Source organism: Equus asinus, chromosome 21, assembly GCF_041296235.1.
Source record: "Equus asinus isolate D_3611 breed Donkey chromosome 21, EquAss-T2T_v2, whole genome shotgun sequence".
In the NCBI taxonomy this organism is placed as follows: domain Eukaryota; kingdom Metazoa; phylum Chordata; class Mammalia; order Perissodactyla; family Equidae; genus Equus; species Equus asinus.
Window position 1 is genome coordinate 13,065,219 of NC_091810.1, and position 23,820 is coordinate 13,089,038.

General features: G+C 41.2%; 1 protein-coding gene across 4 annotated transcripts; it reads left to right on the forward strand.

Annotated features, from left to right (window-relative positions):
- Positions 1–1,657: 1,657 nt before the first annotated feature.
- On the forward strand, positions 1,658–12,167 carry CNBP (CCHC-type zinc finger nucleic acid binding protein). 4 transcript variants are annotated; one of them, XM_014853125.3, is made up of 5 exons: positions 1,658–1,858; positions 9,730–9,867; positions 9,965–10,057; positions 10,234–10,432; positions 11,157–12,167. In XM_014853125.3, exons 2-5 carry the CDS (start codon positions 9,744–9,746, stop codon positions 11,272–11,274), a joined length of 534 nt encoding a protein of 177 aa, XP_014708611.1. In that variant the 5' UTR covers positions 1,658–1,858; positions 9,730–9,743; the 3' UTR covers positions 11,275–12,167. The 4 variants fall into 4 exon arrangements, with proteins under 4 accessions (XP_014708611.1, XP_070349191.1, XP_014708630.1 ...); XM_070493090.1 differs by having other exon boundaries at positions 1,680–1,858; positions 9,965–10,055; positions 10,229–10,432; XM_014853144.3 differs by having other exon boundaries at positions 1,712–1,858; positions 9,730–9,846.
- Positions 12,168–23,820: the final 11,653 nt, after the last annotated feature.

Consider the following 23,820-nt stretch of genomic DNA (forward strand, 5'->3'; position numbering starts at 1 on the left):
CTGTTAGGGCTTAGGAAATCACTAAAGTGCCTGCGATTACCACACTACTGCTTACCTCAAGATACTATAAAAATTAATCAGTTAGGGAGGGGAAGCCTATAAAGCTGCATAAGCTTCTTGGCAATAAAACTATAAATACAAAATACCATTTTACTATTGGTAACTCTGGTGTTAAAACTCAATACATAAACTGTTACGCAGTGCAATCTTATTGGAAATGGTGCCTTTTCATACTGAATTTAAAAATATGTTTACTTTAAAATTGTCTTGGTTGAAAAAAGTTAAAGAAAAATTGGTCCTTGAAATAGTACATTCACTCTTTGATAACTGCTACCTTTTATTAAGCACTGTGTTGAGCACAATCTGCTAAATGCATTACAGTGATTAAGCACTACTGATGTGAACCCAAGTTGAACGCCTGATTCTCAGCACCTGCGCTCTTAAACCCTCCGCTATCCCGCCTCCTCACAAACACGATTTCAAAAGTCGTACAGCCTCGGGACTCGGAGGATTCAACGAGAGCAAACTGGGAGCAAAACGATAGCTCGAGTCCGCACAGCTACCAGCCGAACTAATGCTACAAACAGGGCCTGTGCGTTCCAGTTTTAACGTCTTAATAGATCTGTGCACTTAATTTCAGAATAGTCATTAAAGGAATGGAAAGTACATTCCTCGATACACCAGCCATGGGCTGCATGCTAACCTCAAAGAACATATTAAACTTAGTATGAGATTTTAGTAATTTCAGGGCCTTTTAGAACTGGAAAAACTGGAGACTTCCATTCTTTTTTCATGTTTCCAATAAAAGTCGTTCCAAAATGGTACATAAAATTTTCAGAAATTTTAGTTCATATTGAACAATTTAAATTGGTTTCATCCTGACAGAGTATCTATGACCACGCAACCTTTTGGAGAAAACACCAAATTTAAACCAAGGGCCATGCCTGAATGCACGAGCTCAGGCCCGAGGGCTCTCCTGGCATTCCCTCAGCCCTCGGGTCGCTGGGACGTCACTCCAGCGCACTCAACAGGTCACAAGGTGTGCTGTGAGGCGCAGTTTCAGTGCCATCCTGGCCCGTCCTCACGCCGCCCGGAGCCGGCCCCCGTCCCTCAGCCCGCGTTCCCGTTTTGAGGGCGGTCTCCCAGTCCCGGAGGTGAAAGCAGCAAGGCCTTCCGGGCTCTCCTCCAGCTCACACAAAACCCAAAACCAATGTCAGAGCCGGCGGCCTACGGCCACGGTCCCTGCCGCGACTCGGCGGCCACGACTTCTCCCCAAACCGGGACGTGGGTATCGGGCAATGGGGCCTGGCTCCGCGCGTCCGAGCCAAGGCCTACGGGCACATGCTGTCTTCGGAGCCCGAGAAGGCGGAGGAGTCTTCCCGGTCCCACGCTAACCACAGCCACTTCCCTGAGACCCGTCCCCTGGCACCCCTCCTCGCTCGGTGTTGGGAGAAACCTCCGGGGCCAGGAAGCCCAAATTGCCCCCGGCCGCGCGGAGCCGGGAAGAAGCAAGAGGCGCCGGAGCGCGCCCGGGAGCTGAGCCTACGAGCGGGAAAGGCCTCGCGCGGGGCACGACGGGACAGGCCGCGGCGCGCGGAAGAAGAGGCCCAGCCCACTCCGCTCCGCGCTCGGTCTGGGCGGCCCTCCGACTCTGATTGGACGCCCGAGCCCAGCGCGCTGATTGGCCGCGTGGGCGAGGCGGAGGAGAGCCGTGCGCAGCGGCGTGTGTGGGGCCGTGTGCAGACCCGCGTGTGGCGCAGGCAAGGACCCTGAAAATAAACAGCCGCTACCTTGTGAGCGGTCTTCCTCGGGCCTGCGACAGAGTCTCCGCCGCTGCGGGTCTGCTCAGACGCCGAAGGTGAGGACCCGGAGTAGGGGCCGGGGTGGAGGCTGGGGGAGCCGCGGCGCGGGACCTGGCCCGGGGCGGACGGAGAGGGTAGGGAGCGGTGAGGCGGCGATGGCGGCCGCACTTTGGCCTGCTTTGCTGCTGCGTCAGGCGGGAAACTCGGCTGCCACCGCCGCCTCGGGCCCGGGTTTCCGGCCCCCAGCAGTCGGGAGACCCCTCTGCCCTTCCTTTCATCGTGGGAAGCTGGGCCGCCGCGCGTCCGGGCCTCTCCCGGGGCCAAGGCCGCACCCCAGGCCGCAGCCTGACAGCAAATGAGGCCCGGGCCCGTGCGCCCTTGGGACTGAGGCCCTGAGACTTGAGGGTCGCGGAGTGCTGGACGGAGGGTCGATTTGGCGGGAACTTACTGGAAGGAGGCCGGGTGGTGGGGAAAGGCCCCTGGTGTGGATGCAGTGGGGGATGGGGTTGGGTCCTTCTACGGGCCATGTGCTGGGGTAGTGGGCCTGGCGGGCCATGTGCCAAGGGTTCTGGTGGGCTTAGAAAACGGTCCTTGAAGAAGCACTTGTGTTTAGGATGGTGGGACACACTGCTGCAAGGCCTGAGAGTCTTTGGAATTCATACTTTCATACTTGATAGCTTCCCGTTTCTTGAATTTTTATCGTCATTCAAGTGCTAAATTATTTGGCTCACACTGTAATTCGGAAAGAGGCAGATAGAGCCAGCTTTCCGTGAATCGACGCTATCTGAGTTGGAGGGGCCTTTTAAAAACTCAATTATAAGAAGAAAACATGAATTTGTCAAACTTCCAAAATCATAGCAGCAGCAGTAGCCTTTGCATCATTTCTGGGGTTAATTAAACGAATGCAATTTAATCTAAAAACGAGACAGGAAAGTCGATTCGCCAGCCTCCATCTAGATTTCCCAAACGTGAAAACCTATTTTAGAACGGTATAATAGCCCATATTTGGATTTGGGTATTGATTTTATTATGGGTAAGGATTATGCTTGTTGCCACATGTTAGCCGCATGGCGTCAGCCACAGGGCATTTCCCAAGGAAGTGACTACCTCTGGTCTTGGGGGGGGTCTTAGAAAAGGAAAACATTGCTTAGTAATCACCTGTGATTTCAGATAGTGTGTTTCACGCTTTGTTCTGAAGGGTCCGCAGAAAGGGTAAATAAAGAAGCCAAGACCAGTTTTTTGTTTGTTTTAAGGTAAAGGGAGACTCATTTATAGCCTCATCTTGCCCCCGAATTACAAGTTTTTAAAAATAAGTTTTCCTCTTTTATTGTTTGACCCAATTTTGGAGAGAAAACAGAACCAATTAACTTGTGCGTGAATGCCTTAACCTTAAGTTAATTAAATTAGCAACTTTGTTACGCTTGTTCAAGCACGCTTAAGTAAGGTTTTGAGACTTTTAAAAAGATGTGTGCGCCAAAGTTCCTACCTCTTAGGCGTTTCCCCCCCCCCCCAGCAGTTATTTTCAAATGCTTCAAAAAAATTGCTCTCATCATGGCTTAAACACCTACAAAGTGCCACGTACTTAGGTACATACTGTTTTTAGCTTGTTGAGCCTGATTCTTGTCTACAGGGAGCTCTCTGTGCTGAAATCTAAAAGGAATAATTTATTAGATTCCCAAGGGCTGTATTGAATACTTAATTTTTTTCCAAATTGGAACTCTTGGTGACAGTTTTTCTAAAAAAGCCAGCAGTATACATTTGTGTACTTATCTATATACGTCACATTGGAAAACTTGGGTAAGTTTTTCTTAGCAACCAGAGGTCCACGTTCGTTTTCATATTAATAACAAGAGAGGTAATGTATTTCAAACAAATGTGCAGTCTGTAAAATAATTTTGAGTCAAATCAGTGGAAGACCAAAGGGTGTTTATGACACTGGCATTTGAACATCTGGAACAGGCAGTCATATCTTTCTTTAAGGCATTATGAATGGGTTTTGTAATATGGTTTTTTGACTGGATCCTTTTTACCTTTCTTTTAAAATTTAATATGTGGTATGTACATGGGAAGGTACCCAATTGGTGCTCAAAAGCAATGGAACTGCAATTTGACTTATTGGAATGGTTGGTCTGTTGGCTACATACTTAACCACAAGAGGGATTTTGGGTTTTTTCGCTGTAGGAGTGAGAGGGTTTTTTAAAAAAAGATTTTGGCTTCTTTCCTCTTCCTAGCCTCCTGACAGTAAGTGGAGAGCCAGAAGACTGATGCCAAGGCATCCTGGCTGGCTGTGTGGAGAACCCTCTTTCCATACTGTCGCACTTAATAGAACTCCTGTTCTGGCAGTGGCAAATGTTGCTGCAGTAAGGGCATGCTATTGAGGGATTCCAGTGAAGTATGCACCATTTTGATGTTGCAAAAAACTGGTGGGATAATAAAATGAAAGCTTGTGACGACCGACTTTATAAGTAGATGGATTCTGTTAGGAGGAGAGGGTAGTACCGTGATCACCTGGAGTGGCTTATAATTAGAAATGAGGGTATTAACTAGTGACGTCAGGTGGCCAGTCTGGGTCTGTGGTGACACTCCTAAGTTCTGCCTCAAAGAAGGTTAAGAAAATCTATCTTGGCTTAAAATTCGGGAAAGCTATGAGATGGTATACTGTGAATAAATTCTTTTATGGCTGTGGTTTTTTAGAAAGTTATCAATTGTAATTTTATTTTTATTAAAGAGAATTATAGAACAAACGCTTTTTGCATTCAAATTAACGTGTGCTTTATATAATTATTTGCTATCTAGTGACAGTACCCTGTGTAAATTTTTGAAGTAAGCGGTGAATTGGTATACTCTTCTGATAATAGCATTTTCACGCACTTTATCACTTAACCCTAACAAAAGCCTCTCTACAGAGGACTTAGAGCCAGACTGTTGAAATTTTCACTCTGGAACTTTCTAGCTATATGGCTTTGAGTAAGTCACTTGGTCTCAGATCTTCAGTTTCCATATCAGTAAAATGGAAACAAGAATACATAACTTGCAAGGTTGTAAGGAGTATAGATCATACGTTGTTTAACCCTTGGCTCATAGTAGATATTTAGTTGTTAATTAAAACCCTTTAGGGGTCAGGGGAGGCAGAAATGGATGTAGGTAACCAATGTCATGCAGTAAATGCAGGAACCGGGATAAGAATCCAGAATTGCTCCCAGTATTGTACTCTTTTTTTCACTGTTCTGGCCACAGTGCAGGTAATGCACAATGTAACTTGCTTCCTTCCGGTCTATCTATAGTTTATTTTTATTACAACAGTCTGAAGTGTTTCAGTACTGTTGGAACACTAAACCCACTTATTAGAGCTTAACAGTGAGTGCATTGGGAGGGGGGTAAAAGCTCCACAGTGGTCTAAAGGCAAGTAGGTCAACAACGCAGAAGAGTCAGGAATAACCCTCAGCTTGGGGAAAATAGCTAGGGATACAGCAAATGTGATTATATACAGCTGTGTTAGGAAAAAACCATATAGAACAATAAAGCTAGATTCCCATCATACTTTGTCATCCCCCACCCCCAACTTGCTGTTGCTGTTTATTTTAAATGTAATATTTATAGAGTTATGGTCTTTTATTCATTGGCACTCTTATTGTTAGTTTTGACCATGTACTGTTTAGATTTAAGTAGTTTACTGGCTTTATACTTGGTATCAAAAATGTGATACAATTACTGACATTATTGAAGACAAATTAATATAGCCATTTGAGTTTTGGTACCAATTCCAGGATTTGAGTGGTAAAGCCTACATGAGTGCAAAATCTGTTAATAGTCAGGCCTCTTAGCTTAGCATACATGGCCCTTCACAGTGAACCTTCCATCTTTTTAAGACTGCCGTACTCCTGCTGCCTGGCATGCCTTGTGCTGCTACTGCATCTTTGAATGTGGTTTGTGTCATGAAAATTCAATACCGAAAAATTGAAATGGAAACAGATACCTGATCTCTGTTGAAAATGTGAAGTAATTTGAAATTCACCCATTTTTCTTTTCTTACCCCTTCTCCACTCCATTTATGAAGCAGACTTTATGAGCTAGGCAACTTGAGTATAAGCAGACTTAGCCCCACTCTAAGCCTGCTCTCTAGACAGGGGAATGCTTTCTAACCTACCTGTAAGCAATCTAACTTAATTAGGGGAAGAGTAGAAAGGAAAGAATAACTATGTAAGCAAAAGAGATAAACCCTTAGAGCTTTTTAAATTGAGCATCAGGCACCTGGTAACAATTCTCATCACAGACCAGTTTTATTGTCTTCCTTTTCCAGATAAGGACAGGAGAGGGGTCAAGTGGTTGGTTAAGTGGTTAACCCAACCTTAGCTATGGTCCCCAAGTCTTTTTACTGTGTGAGGATGCGTAAGTGTAGATGCAGCAGTGATTTTTAGCAGCAAAAGGAAGAAAATACATGCTCTCCTACTGCCTGGCAACAGCGAGAACACAGTATTTTGTCTTTTATCTTGAATTAGTATAAAGTTTTGTAGCATTCCATAAAATATTACAGAGATCTAGTTGATTGTGAATTCTTGGAGTAGTAGGAAGAGCCTGGTTGCCAAGTTAGAGTCCTGTCTTGGTTGCTGACTTTTAGTGTGACTTTTCCAGTTACATGTGGGAATTTTATTAGGTAATCTGAAATAAATACTAATTTAGAGTGATTGTAGTCAATCCTTAATGAGTACATAATTGAAAATACATTGTTGCTTTAAATTAATTGGTGTAGTAACTCTTGTGATAGCAAGAATGTTTTGTTGTCAGTACTTGATTAGATTGAATTGGATCTATACAAGAAACGCAATTCAGTTCATTCAGCAAATGACTCTTAGCACTCCCTCTGCCAAAAAAGGGGCAGTTAAAATACTGAGTTACATAACTGCTGCTAAATGCTTAATTATATGGGGTGTTGTGATGATTCAAAGGTGAATAACTTGGTCTCTGCCCTCAAGGAATATGCTAAAAGGCACTATGGTAGTGCCGTCAGACATATTAACAAAGTGCCCTGGGTCTATTATTTAACTGGAAGGAGAGTTCCAGGCTGGGAGATGTGGTCAGATTCTTTTATAGAGTTGGCATTTGAGTTGGCTCTTGAAGGTTGAAAGAGGTTGTGACAGGTGGAGAGGGTGGAGGCAGGACAGTACAGCAAAATTCCAGCCAAGAGCAGTCATAGGCAGTGAGAATCACAGAGCCATAGTTCTCAGCTCTGCCTTACCTAACTGCCTTTAGTTTTCCTAAGGAATAACATGAAATCCTCTAAAGAGAATACATTTGTATATGAATATTAGAATGGGGCCCTGCCTCCTAGGATAAGTAGCATGCCTCTAAAACATAGTGGAAATCAGTTGGTTTAATGTTACTAAAGAGCAAATCTATCACAAGGGACTCAGTGAAAATGTAGACTTGGCCAAAGAGGGAGAAGGCAGATTGCATACGCATTACCTAAGCCCACTGTGAAGACATCTTTAAAAACACGTGACCTATTAATGATGAGTCTTTCGGATGTTAATAAAATTAATGTTTCTTTTCCCTTTAAGATTGTGGGTTTTTTTTTTAACAGTAATTTACTCTAGTAAATAAAATTATGTGAGACTAAAATTTGTTGATGGCAAAACAAACATCTAAAACTAGTTACAGTGTATAAACTTCTGCTTTTGCCACTGAACTGTGCATATCTGTTTTACAGATTGGTTTAATTGCAGTCTAAATGGAGAGAGACTGCTTTCCTAAATAATTTGCAGTTCATATGGAAATGATTGCATTTTAACCAACTTTCAGTTAGGAATTAGGGTTGGACAAAGTAGAGCTTAATGTTTAATCTTAAAGTGTTATTTTAGCTAATCGTTGTCTTTCCAGGAATACTTTTCCTGTCATTTCTTTTTCCTCTATTCACTTTGGATCTGGGTCCCATGAATAAAAGTAAGACAAAATGGGGAAAGAAATAGTTCATGAAAAATCTACACATAGGTTAATCAGTTCTTGAGTAGCTAAATTGTTTGAACTAGTATTTCTATGCTGAAAGTAAACCTAAAATTTTAAATGCTGACTTCATTCTGCTGATAAACATTTGATGATTGATTATAACATATTTCCTTTGCACTTTACTATTATGAAATAAACAAGGTCCTTTAAAGCAGCAGTCCAGAGGGGAGATTGCCCAGAACTATTATTTCTTTAGCTTTAGAAATACATATTGAATATTGGATTGTCATATTTTCTAAAAGATAAGTATCTTGTTTAAATATTAAATTATAAAATTTTAGGATTTGTCAGATTGCTTGGATTACCTTGTAAAAGCAAGTGCTCTTTTCTGTGCAAAGAACTCATCGAGAGCCATAGTGAGATATGCTCAAATTGGTCTGACTGTAAACTAGAGGAAGATGCAGATTGTATTTGTTTATCCTGACTGTTTTCTCTGGTGGAAACCAGCATTTCGTGTGATTGAGAATGCTAACACCAGTGTAAGAAAGCAAATGTAATCTCACATTTTACAGAAATGCATTTTTAATCCTCAATGGCTGATTTCTTCTGACTGGAAATGTGCATTATACTTCTGAAACCACTACAAGTGTCACAGGCTTCTCCCCCCCACCCCCCCCTTTTTTTTTTTTTTTGGAATGTTTATATGGCAAGTAGCAAGGCAAGAGTTGATAGAAAGATTCTTCTGAAAATTTATCCTGAATCTGATTGCAGAGAGTTGGAATAAGTAAGTATTGGGTTCTTTTTAGTCACTAGATTTCTCTTCAGCTTAAAGATGAACCCGTTACTGAGAGGAGGGAGGGAGGCCGTGCCATTTGGGTTTAGGTGCTGTGGTTGGTTTTCTAGTTCCACTAGCCAGTCTTACTCAATTGGAACAATATGTTTTGCCTAGGTCATGGTTCTTATGCTTGGCTTTGAGAAGGTATTTTTAAAACTTTGTGTACCATTGCTTAACAACTGGAATTCAGGGTAAAAATCTTTAGATATGGAAGTGTGGAAATTTAAAAGTTACCTTGTTTTTAGTAGCTAGTTTTTTTAAAGGCCACTTTACTAGGAGTTTGTCCTGCAACATTCCATTCCATTCTATTCCATTCCATTCTCTTCTATTCTAGGAAGAGCCCCTGTTTATTTTTAGATTGTTACATAAGTATAAAAGCCATTTGCTTTAGTGGGAACTTTGCTTTTATTTTGACACAATTTCCAATAAAGGAGTCTATTATGAAATTCCAAGTGGCCTTGTTTTAAATGTAAAATTACAGAAAAATTGGAAAAGAGGAAAATAAAAGTAAATAAATGGTCCCAGTGCTTTAGATGCCATTAGCACTTGGGTAGTGTACCTCTTTGTCGCTTTTCTATTATTTTTAACACAGTGTATCTTCTGGAGACTGGTCAGAAAGCAAGTGCTACAGTATAACTAGGCACACTGTGTTAGATGCCAAGGTAACAGAGAAATTATTTTTCTTCACTTACCCTTCACTCTCAGAAACTATACTACAGCTTCATGGGTCTGGGTTATTCCAATTTTATGACTAGTAAATGATTTCCAGTTGTCCAAAATAAAGTTTACTGGCTTATGACCATGAAAGTGTGTTCATTAAGTTGGACTTGAAATGAGGTATTACTAATTATTTCTGATGGATGTTCTGTAAATCCCATCACCCCATCAATAACTGAATTAATGTCTGTATTTTAAAGATCAAAAATTGTATGAAAATATGTTTTACAACGTTTTTCACTTTTAATATATTTCATAATAGGCATTATAATGCCTAAGTATATAGTTGTGATTATTTTTCTCACCAGTGTATAGACTGGCTCCCCCCTGCCCCCCGAATAACTATGTCCAGAAATACACTGTAAGGGGAGGAGAATAAAGGCTAAAAGTAATTTTAAGTGGTTTAACGTTTTCATTTTTAATATTTTGAAGATCTGACTGCAGCCATGAGCAGCAATGAGTGCTTCAAGTGTGGACGATCTGGCCACTGGGCCCGGGAATGCCCTACTGGCGGAGGCCGTGGTCGTGGAATGAGAAGCCGTGGCAGAGGTGGTTTTACCTCGGATAGAGGTATTTTTGTCGAATAAAAAATTTTGAAGTACTTCAGTATTCGTTAGTATCAAGACTGGTCTAATTAGCAAAATTCTTTTGTTTCTGCCCAAAATAGGTTTCCAGTTTGTTTCCTCATCTCTTCCAGACATCTGTTATCGCTGTGGTGAGTCTGGTCATCTTGCCAAGGATTGTGATCTTCAGGAGGATGGTAAGTGTTTAACACTTCCTTTTCATACCCTTCTAGAAATTGGAGAGGTGAGCATGTGCTACTGCACATAGCATTGGAAAAGATTTTCTGTCTTTGAGGTTTTGTATGGTTTAAAAACAGCAACGTTTTGTAAAGGTTTTATAGTCTTGGTCTGCTTCTTTTCCTTATTGTTGAAGCCTGCTATAACTGCGGTAGAGGTGGCCACATTGCCAAGGACTGCAAGGAGCCGAAGAGAGAGCGAGAGCAATGCTGCTACAACTGTGGCAAACCAGGCCATCTGGCTCGTGACTGTGACCATGCGGATGAGCAGAAGTGCTATTCTTGTGGAGAATTTGGGCACATTCAAAAAGACTGCACCAAAGTGAAATGCTATAGGTAAGTTGTTAGAATGTTGCTGGCGGAAAGCTCATTGCAGAGATTCTTTGAGATGAATTAACTATACAAACGGAAGGACCTTGTAAATCAGTACATTCAGTGACATTTGGCTGTGACCAGGTGAGACACATTTTAGGCATACATAGCTAGCAAGCAGCCTGTCTATACATTAGTTAGTATTCTGCCGTGATAGCTTATGGCAGCTGGACAGCCTATACAACTTTAGAATTTTTATTGTTTTAAAAATAAAAATGTAATGTTACAATACTTCGGAGTTTTCTGAGACTTTGTAGACAACTGTATAATTCATATACAGAAATCTTTTGTCGTGTAACCAGAAATCTTTGCCTATCTGTGAATGTGACATAGAATAAAATGAATATATTCAAAGTGTGAAATTTAAGTTTTGGTGTATACATACCTGTGAAATCTTAAGAATTAATTTGTATGAGGATATGACATCTTTGCTAGTGTTTCGGTTTGGTGTTTCTCTCTTACGGCGAGTATTTTAATTTTATGGTTTAGGCTGCACAATAGCTAGTTGAATTAGTTAGCTAATTCTTCCTTCCTGCTGTTATTTTAGGGGTTAATAAGACTTAATGTCTTGAAAACAAGAATGTATTGCTTCACTTGTCATTACTTTTTGTTCTGCACTGACTAGTGCTTTAGTACAGTTTTACATATTCTGAGCACCATTGTGAAAACTATTAATTTTTCTTTTTAGGTGTGGTGAAACCGGTCATGTAGCCATCAACTGCAGCAAGACAAGTGAAGTCAACTGTTACCGCTGTGGCGAGTCAGGGCACCTTGCACGGGAATGCACGATTGAGGCTACAGCTTAATTATTTTCCTTTGTCGCCCCTCCTTTTTCTGATTGATGGTTGTATTATTTTCTCTGAATCCTCTTCACTGGCCAAAGGTTGGCAGATAGAGGCTACTCCCAGGCCAGTGAGCTTTACTTGCCGTGTAAAAGGAGGAAAGGGGTGGAAAAATATCGACTTTCTGCATTTAACTACAAAAAAAAAAGTTTATGTTTAGTTTGGTAGAGGTGTTATGTATAATGCTTTGTTAAAGAACCCCCTTTCCGTGCCACTGGTGAATAGGGATTGATGAATGGGAAGAGTTGAGTCAGACCAGTAAGCCCGTTCTGGGTTTCTTGAATATGTTCCCATGTAGGAGGTAAAACCAATTCTGGAAGTGTCTTTGAGCTTCCATAAATAACTTTAATTTTAGCTTAATGATGGCCTTGGATTGTCTGACCTCAGTAGCTATTAAATAACATCAAGTAACATCTGTATCAGGCCCTACATAGAACATACAGTTGAGTGGGAGTAAACAAAATAAAAAGACAAATGTGCGTGTTAATGGCTATGTGAGAAAAATCGGGATAAAAGCCTAAACAGGAACAACTTCATCACAGCGTTGATGCTGGATATACAGATGGTGATGGCAAAGGTTTAGAACACATTTTTTCAAAGACTAAATCTAAAACCCAGAGTAAACATCTATGCTCAGAGTTAGCGTAATTTGGAGCTATTCAGGAATTGCAGAGAAATGCATTTTCACAGAAATCAAGATGTTATTTTTGTATACTATATCACTTAGACAACTGTGTTTCATTTGCTGTAATCAGTTTTTAAAAGTCAGATGGAAAAAGCAACTGAAGTCCTAGAAAATAGAAATGTAATTTTAAACTATCCAATAAAGCTGGAGGAGGAAGGGGAGTTTGACTAAAGTTCTTTTTGTTTGTTTCAAATTTTCATTAATGTATATAGTGCAAAATGCCATATTAAAGAGGGGAATGTGGAGGACTGAAAGCCGACGGTTTGGACTTGTCTCTTTGTACTGACTCAGTCATGTCCTCAGTAATGAAAAACAGCTGTTATAAGGAAGCATAGGCTTTAGATATTTTGGTGTCAGTTGTTTTGCAGTGATAGAGAAATTTAATTTTCTTTCTAATCCATTATAATGGTGCCCTCCTGTGTTCATTCTGCACAGTTTTAATACTATTGCTATGTTTTAACATTTCCTGGGCTTCACAAGGATCTGAAATGTTGGATTCCTTGTTTTTTCTCCTAGCATCAGGTCTGAAGTTGAGAAAGAAGTTAGAAATCATTTAGTTGAATAAACTCACTTTATAGATGAGTTACTAGAAGCTTAACCCAGAGCCTAGAACCTTAAACATCCTTCCTACCCTGTGCCCTCTGTACTTTTTTGTCTCCCCACTGGACTAAATACAGTTAGTGACATGTGCTTTCCTGACTTAGTGTCCCCCTACTGCACTGTGATTTTTCACCTTGGATATATTGTGGATTTTTCATCGTAAATGTAGTCTGGTCAGTTTGTTACGGTACATCACTGCAGTGTTAAAATGTTGGTGTCTCAGCTGTGCTGTGTCAGTTCCAGTTTTGTCCAAAGCAGGCAAGAAAGTGAAGTCATGACATAGGTTCATTTCCTTATGAATATAAGCTTACAAACTTTCTTTTTTCATTTGAAATTTTTTCTGAGCAAATGGTATGCCTCAGTGTTAATTAAAGGCATCACTGCTAAATTAATTAAGTTCGGGGTTGTAGGGGTGGTGCACATGGGATGTTCCCCCCCCAAGGTTTCCAGCCTCAAGCACTAAAACAAAATATAGCAAATGAGATATTTAGAACTACTTTACTTCACAGTCTTTTTTTGCTGAGGAAGATTCACCCTGAGCTAACATCTGTTGCCAATCTTGCCCTTTTTGCTTGAGGGATATTTGCCCTGAGCTAATGTCAGTGCCAGTCTTCCGCTATTTTGTATTTGGGTCGCTGGCCCAGCATGGCTGCTGCTGAGTGGTGTAGGTCCACGTGCGGGAACCAAACCCTGGCCGCTGAAGTTGGGCGTGCCAAACTTAACCACTATGCCGTGGGGCCGGCCCCTTCACACACACAGCCAATTTTTGTGCTGCGTTTGTAGTACCTAGCACCCTTTGCTGGGAGACTCTTTGAGTACATAATTAGGGACTTATTCACAGCAGACCACAAAATGTTCTTTGATAAGATAGTGTTTATTTTGTTGTCCTTGATGACTCTGAGCAAGTGCAACATGAAAGTGTGTTTTTTACAGGGAAATCAAACTACTGCCAATGAGCAGTTCATGTAAGAATTAATGCCTTGTATGACCTGTTTTTAAGGCAACTTTTTAAAAAGTTTTCAGATAGTAAAGTTCCATTGATAGGTGATTGGTTTTGTTAGAAGTGAGGTTTGCTTGGGGCTTAGCAGCTTTCACTTTTGGGTAAGAAGCCTGATTCTTAACTTGAAGTGAATTCTTCCTCCAGGACATAGGGCCTAGGAAGAGACCAGTCCCTTGTGTTTCTCCAGTATATGCTGAGATTCCCATCCAGCAAGATAGATAAAAGGTCAAAGGTTTCTCCTGTTAGTAACGTGGCTTGAGGGGATGAAGGGAAGATAAGTGGAGGTACTACATGAATTTTGCATCGTCTAACGGATAAAACTTCATCTTGCTTTTGCATCTCTGTTGAGTTTTACTTCCTTTTTGCCTACTTTCTAGAATAGCTTTCTCAACGTCTTGAAGCTTCTTCATCAATGACTTAAATGAGTGGTTCACATGCAGCTCTTACCTACAAACATATTTTGAAGAATTTCATCAAGAACAGTTAAAAAGAATAACCAGTACAGTGAACACTTAGGTATACTCCTAGATTTTGACAGCAAACATTTGTTGCTGAGCCATTTGAAAGTAAGTTGTAGATGTGACACTTCACCCCTGAATGTTTTGGCATGCATCTCATAAGAATTAGGATGTTCTCTCTCATGATCACAATACCCTTATCATACTTAGGAAACTTAAGGGGCCTGCTTGGTGGCACAGCAGTTGTGTTTGCGTGCACTGCTTCGGCAGCTCAGGCCTCGCCGCTTCGGATCCCTGGCAAGGACCTACCACTGCTTACCAAGCCATGCTATGGCAGGCGTCCCACATATAATGTAGGGGAAGATGGGCAGAAATGTTAGCTCAGGGCCAATCTTCCTCAGCAAAAAGAGGAGGATTGGCAGTGGATGTTATAATCTTCCTCAGGGAGGAAAAATATTTAATGTTTCCCTAGTACCATCTGATACGTAACAATATTCAGATAGCCCCACTTGTATCAAAAAAGTCTAAGCCAGTTTTTCCAAACCAGGATCCAGTTGGCGTTTATAAATTGGTATTTGGTTAATAAGTTTCTTTAGTCTCTTAATCTAATGGTTCCCTACTTTTTTTCCCTCATAACCTTGATTTTTTAGACCAGAGCAGTTTTCTTGAATGTCTTATATTTACTGATTTTTTTTCCTTCATGGTGTCATTTAGCTTGTTTATATCCCCTGTATTTCCTGGCCTAGAGGCCTGATTATTAGGTTCATCTTGAACTTGTTTTGGCAAGAATGTTTTAAAAGCGTGTAATGTGGGGCCGGCCCTGTGGCCGAGCGGTTAAGTTTGCGTGCTCCACTTCAGCAGCCCGGGATTCGCTGGTTCAGATCTTGGGCGTGGACCTACACATCACTCATCAGGCTGTCCTATGGCGGCATCCCACATAGAAGAACTAGGAGGACTTACATGTAGGGTATACAACTATGTATTGGGGCTTTGGGGAGGAGAAAAAAAGGAAGATTGGCAACGGATGTTAGGTCAGGGCCAAACTTCCTCACCAAAAAGAAAAGTGTAAAGTTGCGTTACATCACTTTTACTGTTGATACAGGACTTGATCATTTAAGGCAGTCATTTTTTTCATTGTAGTGATAACCATTTCCTTGAAAACCTAGTCATCTCTTGGTCCTCAGTATCCTTTTATATACCCCTTATGCACATGTTGCTTTGAGTTTATAAAATTCTTACACAATTGATGGGAATGTAGAATTTTGCTGAACCCCACTGGTTCAGGAAAATCAAGTTATACTGAGAGTGATATAGTGCACTTCCATGGTTTTGAGGTTCTTTATAAATATTGAATAAAAATATGTGGCTAAAAAAGCTACGTAAGGAAAAGTTGGTTTTCTTAATAGAAATGGTCACATGTTGAGGTTGTGGGGAAAAAATTTCCAAAGTGAACGTTTATGGTATATAGTGCCTTGAAAGATTTTGTCTGAGAAGATTATAGCTATTGCAATGGAGTTATTTTGATTTTTTTATATGCTAAATTATTCATGGGACATGCTCTTAGCATGTGGCAATTCTAGGGTCAGGAGGTCAGACACTCGGTTTTCTAATCATGGCAGAGTATGAGACATTTTCTCCGGGAAAGGAAGTTGTCCACCTAATTGGAGGTGGAAAGCTTATTTAATACCATATTCCGATTGAGAATTCCATGTAATTTAGATGTGCATAGCAAAGAAAGCTACACTGTTAAGGTTTTTTAGCTATGACCTACCATGGAGTCTGCATTTTTTGCTTATTTAGCAAAGCAGTCTTTTTTTTTTTTTTAAAGATTTTATTTTTTCCTTTTTCTCCCCAAAGCCCCCCAGTACATAGTTGTGTATTCTTCGTTGTGAGTTCCTCTAGTTGTGGCATGTGGGACGCTGCCTCAGCGTGGTCTGACGAGCAGTGCCATGTCCGCACCCAGGATTCGAACCGACAAAACACTGGGCCGCCTGCAGCGGAGTGCGCGAACTTAACCACTCGGCCACGGGGCCAGCCCTAGCAAAGCAGTCTTTTAAAATGATCATTTGGTCTGTGCATTTTTGCTTTGGCACTTTAAAAAGAACTAAGAAGTTCCTCCTTTTCCCTACAATAGGTAGGTCAATAATTCCCCTCCTCCCCACAGACCCAATAGGCTGTATTGCAATGAAAGGTCACAGTGATGGAATTAACTTAGTGACGCATTGTTTACATGTGGGTACCTGTGCGCATTGTGTTGTGTTTTCAGGAGTCCAGTGCAGCATTGCACTGCAATGTGCAAAAAAACTGCATATTTGCCTTAGATCAGTAGCATAGGGTTTTGGGATGGTTGGGTCTTTTCCAGAAAACATTTAGACTATGCTGTCTGGTACAAGTGCATTTATAACTTTGTCTACTTAAAATGCCAGAAGTAAAGCCTTGAGATTTGGGGGATGTCAAAGAAGTTTTTAGAGCTACTTTTACCATCTGTCTCTTCCTACTCCCTGTTTTGGATGTGTTTGTGTTAGTGTATATAATATTCATATTTGTTGTGATAGTCGAAGTGAAACCTCCATGATTTAAAAACTGGTAAAAATCGTAAATTCTATAGGAGATTTTGAGCACATTATTTTTGCAACAGACTATGATATGTAATAATGAGCATTAGGCATTCCATTTGCTGTAACTAACGTAAGTGTTGGGCTACTGTTGTGACCCTTAGATGCTTGCTATGTAAAGCATATAACTGCATAAATCCTAACAGTCTCAATGGAGTAGGAGTTAGTAACATCTTTGGTAGAATTAGAGATGCAGACCTTTGCATTGAATTTGTCAGAGTGGGTCCTGAGCATCAGTATTTTATAAGCCTCCAGGTGATTCTAGGGGCCACTGGATTGAAAACTATTGGGATAAGTAAGGTTTCCGCCTGACTGGTGCAGTTGGAATTTGAGAACAGCTCAGTCCAGTGTTTATCCTTTTAATTATAGTGGTTTAAGTTTAATTATCCTTTTTTGCTTTCCTTAGAAGTGAAAGCATTCATTAAACATAACTGCTTCACATCTAACCTTTTTCAACCCCACTACAAACCTTGACAAGGAACTTTAACTGCTACTTTTAATCTTTCAGTAAATGTTTTGATAGCAAGCTGTAGTATTGAACCTGTCTCCTAAGATAGCTGATATGTATCTGATGGCAAGGATGGTGGTAGTGGTTTCTTAAAAATAACAAACTTGGTCTTTTTTGCACCTCCATTTCTACTCTTTCACTTGTGAAGCATACTTCCTAAGTAGGCCTGAGGAGACCAAGGCAGTTTCGTTGAGTAGTGTCGGTGCATTTTAGTCCTGATATTTTCCAGTCTTTTTTCTCCCTGCTGTTGTGGTTCTCAGTTTTCAGCACTGGATTGAAGATACTTTGCAGTATGACCCACAAAGCAGGGCCTAAAACCTCACTACTCTTGTCTCCCCAGCAGAACATTGCCAAGTGACCAAGCTTAGGCAGAAATAATTTGGTAGCCTAGAAAGAGGTAGTTAATTCAGTGACTTAGTAAGAATTTTTCCAGTTTATTGAGTTGAATTTCTTTCATAAGCATGGCTATCTGCTCTTCTGATCATCCCATCTCATGGCCTTGCCTTCACAGAGTAACCAATCTCTTTCCTTAGGTTCAGTTTAAATATTCTTACTTGCATTCAGCTTGCCCCCTTGTGCCCCCAGTAATGATAGTCACGGGAGCAAGGTGTTATCACAGTGGGGCTTCCACTTAAAGCGGATGTGTGTGTGGTGGGACGGGGGAGCGGTTCCCCAAAGGAGAATGAGGAACTCCAGTCATTCCACCTACTACATTTATACTTCCTGGATCAGGCCACAGAGTTTCATGCTTTAGACACATGAACTCAGGATGTTTCTTGGTACTTGATACTTGGCTGATACATGTAGCATTTTATGAGGTAGCCCTATATGATCATTGGAGCTGATAGGAGCCTTCTAATCAGGAATTGATTAGACCTGGATGAATGGTTCAAGGTCAGATTTCTGGCTCATTTAGGCATAAACCTGCTTAAAGGGATGGGCTTTTCATTCAGTGCTTCCAGTGGTGTTTTTAATTTGGAAAAGTCAGAAACACATATTTGTGCAAATGATATGGTCTGGCTGGCACAGATGAGGTGACATTTGTCTCTACACTGTGACCATTTTCTTGTCCACTAATGTTTTGGGTGATAGTTTCCACACAGTGATCCTGAACAGGTAATGGCAGAGGTCAGAGCTTGAGTCACAGACCCTTTTTTTGAAAAATTCAGAGGCAAGATTTTTGTTCTGATTTTTAAATAGTACACCTGAGAGCAAAAGTAAGAACTTGGTGTCTACTTTGAAAGCTTTGCTGGTTCTCTGTTGTAGGAGGAAAAGGGTCTGTTCACTCTAGTGATTTTCCTGCCAGTTTTCGGGATTAGATCACAGTTACTCTAGCTGCCAAGTTTACATCAACTTTTTCTTCACTAGCTAGGTTTCTGAATGAAGTCAACTAAAAACTGCCTTGGAATTGGAATATTACTAAGATGATAAGTGGTCATGTATGGAAGAAACATGATTTTCCATTTGATTTCAGTTTAACTTTTAAAAACATTTTTTCACTATGGAAAATCTTGGGGGGCCAGCCCCGTGGCCGAGTGGTTAAGTGTGCACGCTCTACTTTGGCGGCCCAGGGCTTCACTGGTTGGGATCCTGCGCGCGGACATGGCACTGCTCATCAAGCCACGCTTAGGCGGCATCCCACATGCTACAACCAGAAGGACCTACAAGTAAAAATACACAACTTTGTACTGGGGGGCTTTGGGAGAAAAAAGAAATAAAATCTTTTAAAAAAATTAAAAAATCTTGGAGTAGAGGCAATAATAGTACAAATTGTGTTGCATCTATTACTCAACTTCAGCAACCATCAACTTCCTGCTCTCCCCTACCCTTTTTTTTGTTAGACTATTTTAAAGCAAATCTCAACCATCGTATAATTTCACCCATGAATGTTTGTAAAACAACCGGACTGTTAACATTTGACCAGCTTAATAATTCTTTTGTAGCATGAAAAACTCAGTCTTCTGTTTAGTTTTCTTCAGTGGATGCAAGAATATTTTTCTAATTCGTTTGTTTGGATCAGGATCCAAATACTCTGTATACATTGCATTTGGTAGTGTCTCTTATGTCTCAAATCTGTAACAGTTCCCTGTCTATATTGGAAAAAAAATTGAAGAATTCCCATTGACCTTTATTTGGCTGATTGTATCCTAGTAGTATTGTTTCGCATGGTTTTATCCCCCAGAGGTTCTGTAAAGTGGTATTTAGATCTAGAAACTTGATTATGTTTTGGTCTTTTTCTTTTCTTAGGCAAGATACATCATAGGGGGTGCTCTGTACTTCCTGTTAGATCTTATCAGGAGGTACGTGATGTCAGGTTGCCTTACTTTTGGTGATACTAAGCTTGACCAGTAGGTTCTGGTGATGTCAGTCTTTTCCATCCATTATAAATTCCCTCATCAGCCTTGCACCAAATGGTTTTGGTAGCCATGGATGATAAATATCTAGATCTGTGCTAATACTTCAGTCATGAAGAACAATTAGTGAGAGGACCCTAAAACCTTAAAAAGGCAAGCCGAGGGTAGAGGACCCCGGGAATTAACATGTGTGACTTCTGAAACCTGGCCATGTAATCTTGGACTTTCTCCTCTGGGGTCTCGGTATTGCTGTACTGGGGCTTCCAAAACCCTTCTGATTTTAGCAGCAGAGGCTTGCTCATTCTTGAGGCTGTGTAGCATCATGCAAACAATATGGGCTGTGGTGTTGGAATCTCAGCTCCAAGTCAGTTGTGGGTTTAGATTTGAAACTGAGCAAGTGGCTCTCAGCTCCAGTTTTCTCATCTGTAAAGTGAAAAAAAAAAAAAGACTTGATCTTGCAGGATCACTATGATGGATTTTTTTTTTTTTAAAGATTGGCCCTGAACTAACATCTGTTGCCAATCTTCCACTTTTTTCTTCTTTTCCCCAAAGCCCCTCAGTACATAGTTGTATATTCTAGTTGTAAGTCCTTCTAGTTGAGCTATGTGGGACGCCACCTCAGCGTGGCCTGATGAGTGGTGCTAGGTCTGCACCCAGAATCCGAACTGGCAAAGCCCTGGGCCGCTGAAGCGGAGTGCATGAACTTAACCAGTTGGCCACGTGGCCGGCCCCAGTACCTGTTGTTTTAATTCAAGCTCTTCCTACATTGCCACCAGATTCTTTGCATGCCACCTGAGAGGAAGGAATGCCTCTCAGTACGTTGGGTAAGTCTGAAATGGGCCTGGTTGAACCTGTTCAGGGCCGCCTTTAATGTATGGCCACTAACTCCGGAGCCTTTGGAAGGCAGCAGATGGTAATAGGAGTGAAGCTGGTCAGCTGGGAAATGGAAGAGGTGGTGGTGTAGGGAACTGGAAAAGAGCCCATAGCCCTCCGCGGAGAACGACAGCTGCTTGGCTCTGCTGAACTGAGGAGAGATTCTCTGACGCTTTGGTGCATGGAGGGAGCTGTCTACTATTTCAAACTTTGTTTAACGCATACTTTGTTAAACTTGAGCAGCATTTTGGAAATGAGTTTTTCCTGGGCATTTAGATCTTGTTTCCAAATTTGTTTGCAGTTTAAACTTTGGTTAGAAGTTTAATTTGGCTTTGAAAACTTGAAACAGAAACACTACAAATATAATGGTTTAAAGTTTTATTAATAACTTTAAATTTTTCTTAGACCTTTGTGATGTTCCAATCTACTTCTTCCTAAGGATTTTAATAATTCTCCAATGTTCTATTTTTATAGTTTTCTTGGGTGTTAATATTCTCATTAGACCCAAGAGAAAAAACGCCGTCTCAAATCAGGATGGGACTTTCTGGTACTTTTGGCTGGTTAACCCTAGGTTAAAACACAAGCCCAAAGGCAATTAAAACCTGAGATGCTAGAAGTAAGGTTGACTCCTCTTTCTTTCTTTTTTTTTTTTTTATAATTTTTTGTTTTAAAATTTTATTTTTCCTTTTTCTCCCCAAAGCCCCCTGGCACATAGTTGTATATTTTTAGTTGTGGCATGTGGGATGCCGCCTCAGAGGGCTTGATGAGCGGTGCCATGTCCGCACCCAGGATCCGAACCGGCGAGACCCTGGGCTGCCAAAGCGGAGCATGCAAACTTAACCACTTGGCCATGGGGCCGGCCCCGCGACTCCTCTTTCATAACAATTTCTCTTGGTATGATGGGTCTCTTAGCCCCTATCTTTCAAACATTTTAAATGTTTGGATTATTTTTTCCAGAAATGAAGTGTTTTTACAATATTTATATTAGGCCACAGGTGTTGATCAAGCCTTTTTTATCTTAGTATAGTTTATAAATTTTCTGGATTGTTTAGCTGATTTGGGCATTTTTATTTACTTCTTCACAGGTGAAACTGGTACACATCTATATAATTAGAAGTGTCCTTAACAGAAGAACTTCATATTTATATCTTTACAACTTTTTTTGTGTGTGTGTGTGAGGAAGATTGGCCCTGAGCTAACATCTGTTGCCAGTCTTCCTGTTTTTGCTTGAGGAAGATTGTTGCTGAGCTAACATCTGTGCCAATCTTCCTCTATTTTGTATGTGAGACACTGCCACAGTGTGGCTTGATAAGCGGTGTGCAGGTCCACGCCTGGGATCTAAACCTGGAAGCCCCAGGCAGCCGGAGTGGAGTGGATGAACTTAACCACTGCGCTACTGGGCCAGCCCTAAACTATCTTTTGTACACTTTTAAGTTTTCTTAGCAAAATTATGATGTCCTTTTACAAATTTTTATTAAGGTTTATATTGTCACATCCTTATTTTCTGCTAAGAACAGAATGTTCCAAGATCCATTCTGATTTTTTTCTTGACCTAAGACGGAATTGACCACTATATTAGTTTCCTATTGATGCTATAACTCAATCACATCCACAAGTGCTTGTGCCATGTAAGGTAACATTCCCAGCTTTTGGGGATTAGGACATGGACATCTTTGGGAGGGTATTCACCTTTCCACCTCAGTCTGGCGTCTGACCCCTTAAGATTCACACCTGTCTTGCATGCAAAACATGTTCACCTCATCTCAGCAGCACCAAAAGTGTCAACCCATTACAGCTCATCAAAGTAAAATCTTATCAGCTTCAAAGTCCCAAATCTCATTATCTAAATTGCCTAAATCAAATATCGGTGGGATCTGGGTATGATCCATCCTGGGGCAAAATTCCTCCTCATCTGTGGTTTTATAACTTGTTTTTAAGTTATCTGCTCCCCACATTAAATAGTAGGATAGGCATAGAACACCAGTAACAGACATTGCCCTTCAAAATGGGAGAAAAGGGAAGGAAAAAGGGAGTCACTGGTCTCAACCAATTTAAAAATCAGCTGGGCAAACAATATTAGTTTTTAAGGACTGAATATCCTCTGGGCTTGAGCTGCCTCCCTAGGAGTCATCCATTCTTTTTTATGAAGGGTAGCACTTGTTTATAGCTGAGTAGGTGTGGGTTTTTTTTTTTTTTGGTGAGGAATACTGGCCGTGAGCTGACATCTGTTGCCAATCTTCCTCTTTTTGCTTGAGGAAGATTGTCACTGAGCTAATATCTGTGCCAATCTTCCTCTATTTTGTATGTGGGATGCCACCACAGCATGGCTTGATGAATGGTGTGGAGGTCTGTGCCTGGGGTCTGAACCTGCCAACCCTAGGCCGCCAAAGCAGAACATGTGAACTTAACCACTACACTGCCAGGCTGGCCCTACAGCTGAGTAGTTTTATCAGCCTGTTTCTTACCTCTAGGATTTTAGGAGTTCAACAGCCTTCTTTGATTTTCTCCTCTCTCTGTCCCTTGCAGTCCAAGCTAGCAGTGTTTCTACTGGTGTAAAATTCTCAATCTTGTGAGTCTCCTGTGCATGCCATGGGAATTCACTCCATTAGACAAGAGGCTCCTCTGCAGATCCTTCCTGGATAACCCCATCTCCATTCCTAACTTCTGCTGAGATGATTGAGGTGATCCATGAGTCATACACCTAATCTCTTCAAAAAGCCCTCTGTGTGGATGAATATTCTGAACTTTTGGTCCTTCTGAGACACCAGAAAAAGGCTGTCCAACCACACCCTTGGCTTTTTCTCCAGAGCACACTTCCCTTAACAGTGAATCTCCTAATTTTAGCATCTTTTGCATTGTGGATAGGCTGAGAATTTCTCAAATCAAGGTTTTTTTTTTTTCTTTTGAGGAAGATTAGCCCTGAGCTAACCGCTGCCAATCCTCCTCTTTTCGCTGAGGAAGACTGGCCCTGAGCTAACATCCGTGCCCATCTTCCTCTACTTTATATGTGGGATGCCTGCCACAGCATGGCTTGCCAAGCAGTGCCATGTCCACACCCGGGATCTGAACTGGCGAACCCCAGGCCACCAAAGCAGAACGTGCACACTTAACTGCTGCACCACCGGGCCATCCCTTTGATGTTACTTTTGAACAGTTCTTTCCTAGATTTATCTCTTTGCTCTTTCATTTTACTATAAGCTTCAAAAAGAAACCAGAAATTTCCCTCAGCTAAATATCCAAGTTGGTCATATACGAGTTCTGCTTTTGGCGTAACTGTCAGATACAATTCAGCTAAGTTTCTACCACTGTCTGAGGATTCTCCTTTTTTCCAATTTCCAATAACATCCCTCAGTTCTTTCTGAGCCCTCACCAGCAGTGCTTTTAGTGTTCATATTTATTAATAACCTGTTTATGATT

Coding starts and splice junctions, on each gene's coding strand:
- CNBP (XM_070493090.1), top strand. CDS start 9,744: ATGAGCAGCAATGAGTGCTTCAAGTGTGGACGATCTGGCCACTGGGCC. Junction 9,868..9,964: donor TGGTTTTACCTCGGATAGAG/GTATTTTTGTCG, acceptor TGCCCAAAATAG/GTTTCCAGTTTGTTTCCTCA. Junction 10,433..11,156: donor ACCAAAGTGAAATGCTATAG/GTAAGTTGTTAG, acceptor TTTTCTTTTTAG/GTGTGGTGAAACCGGTCATG.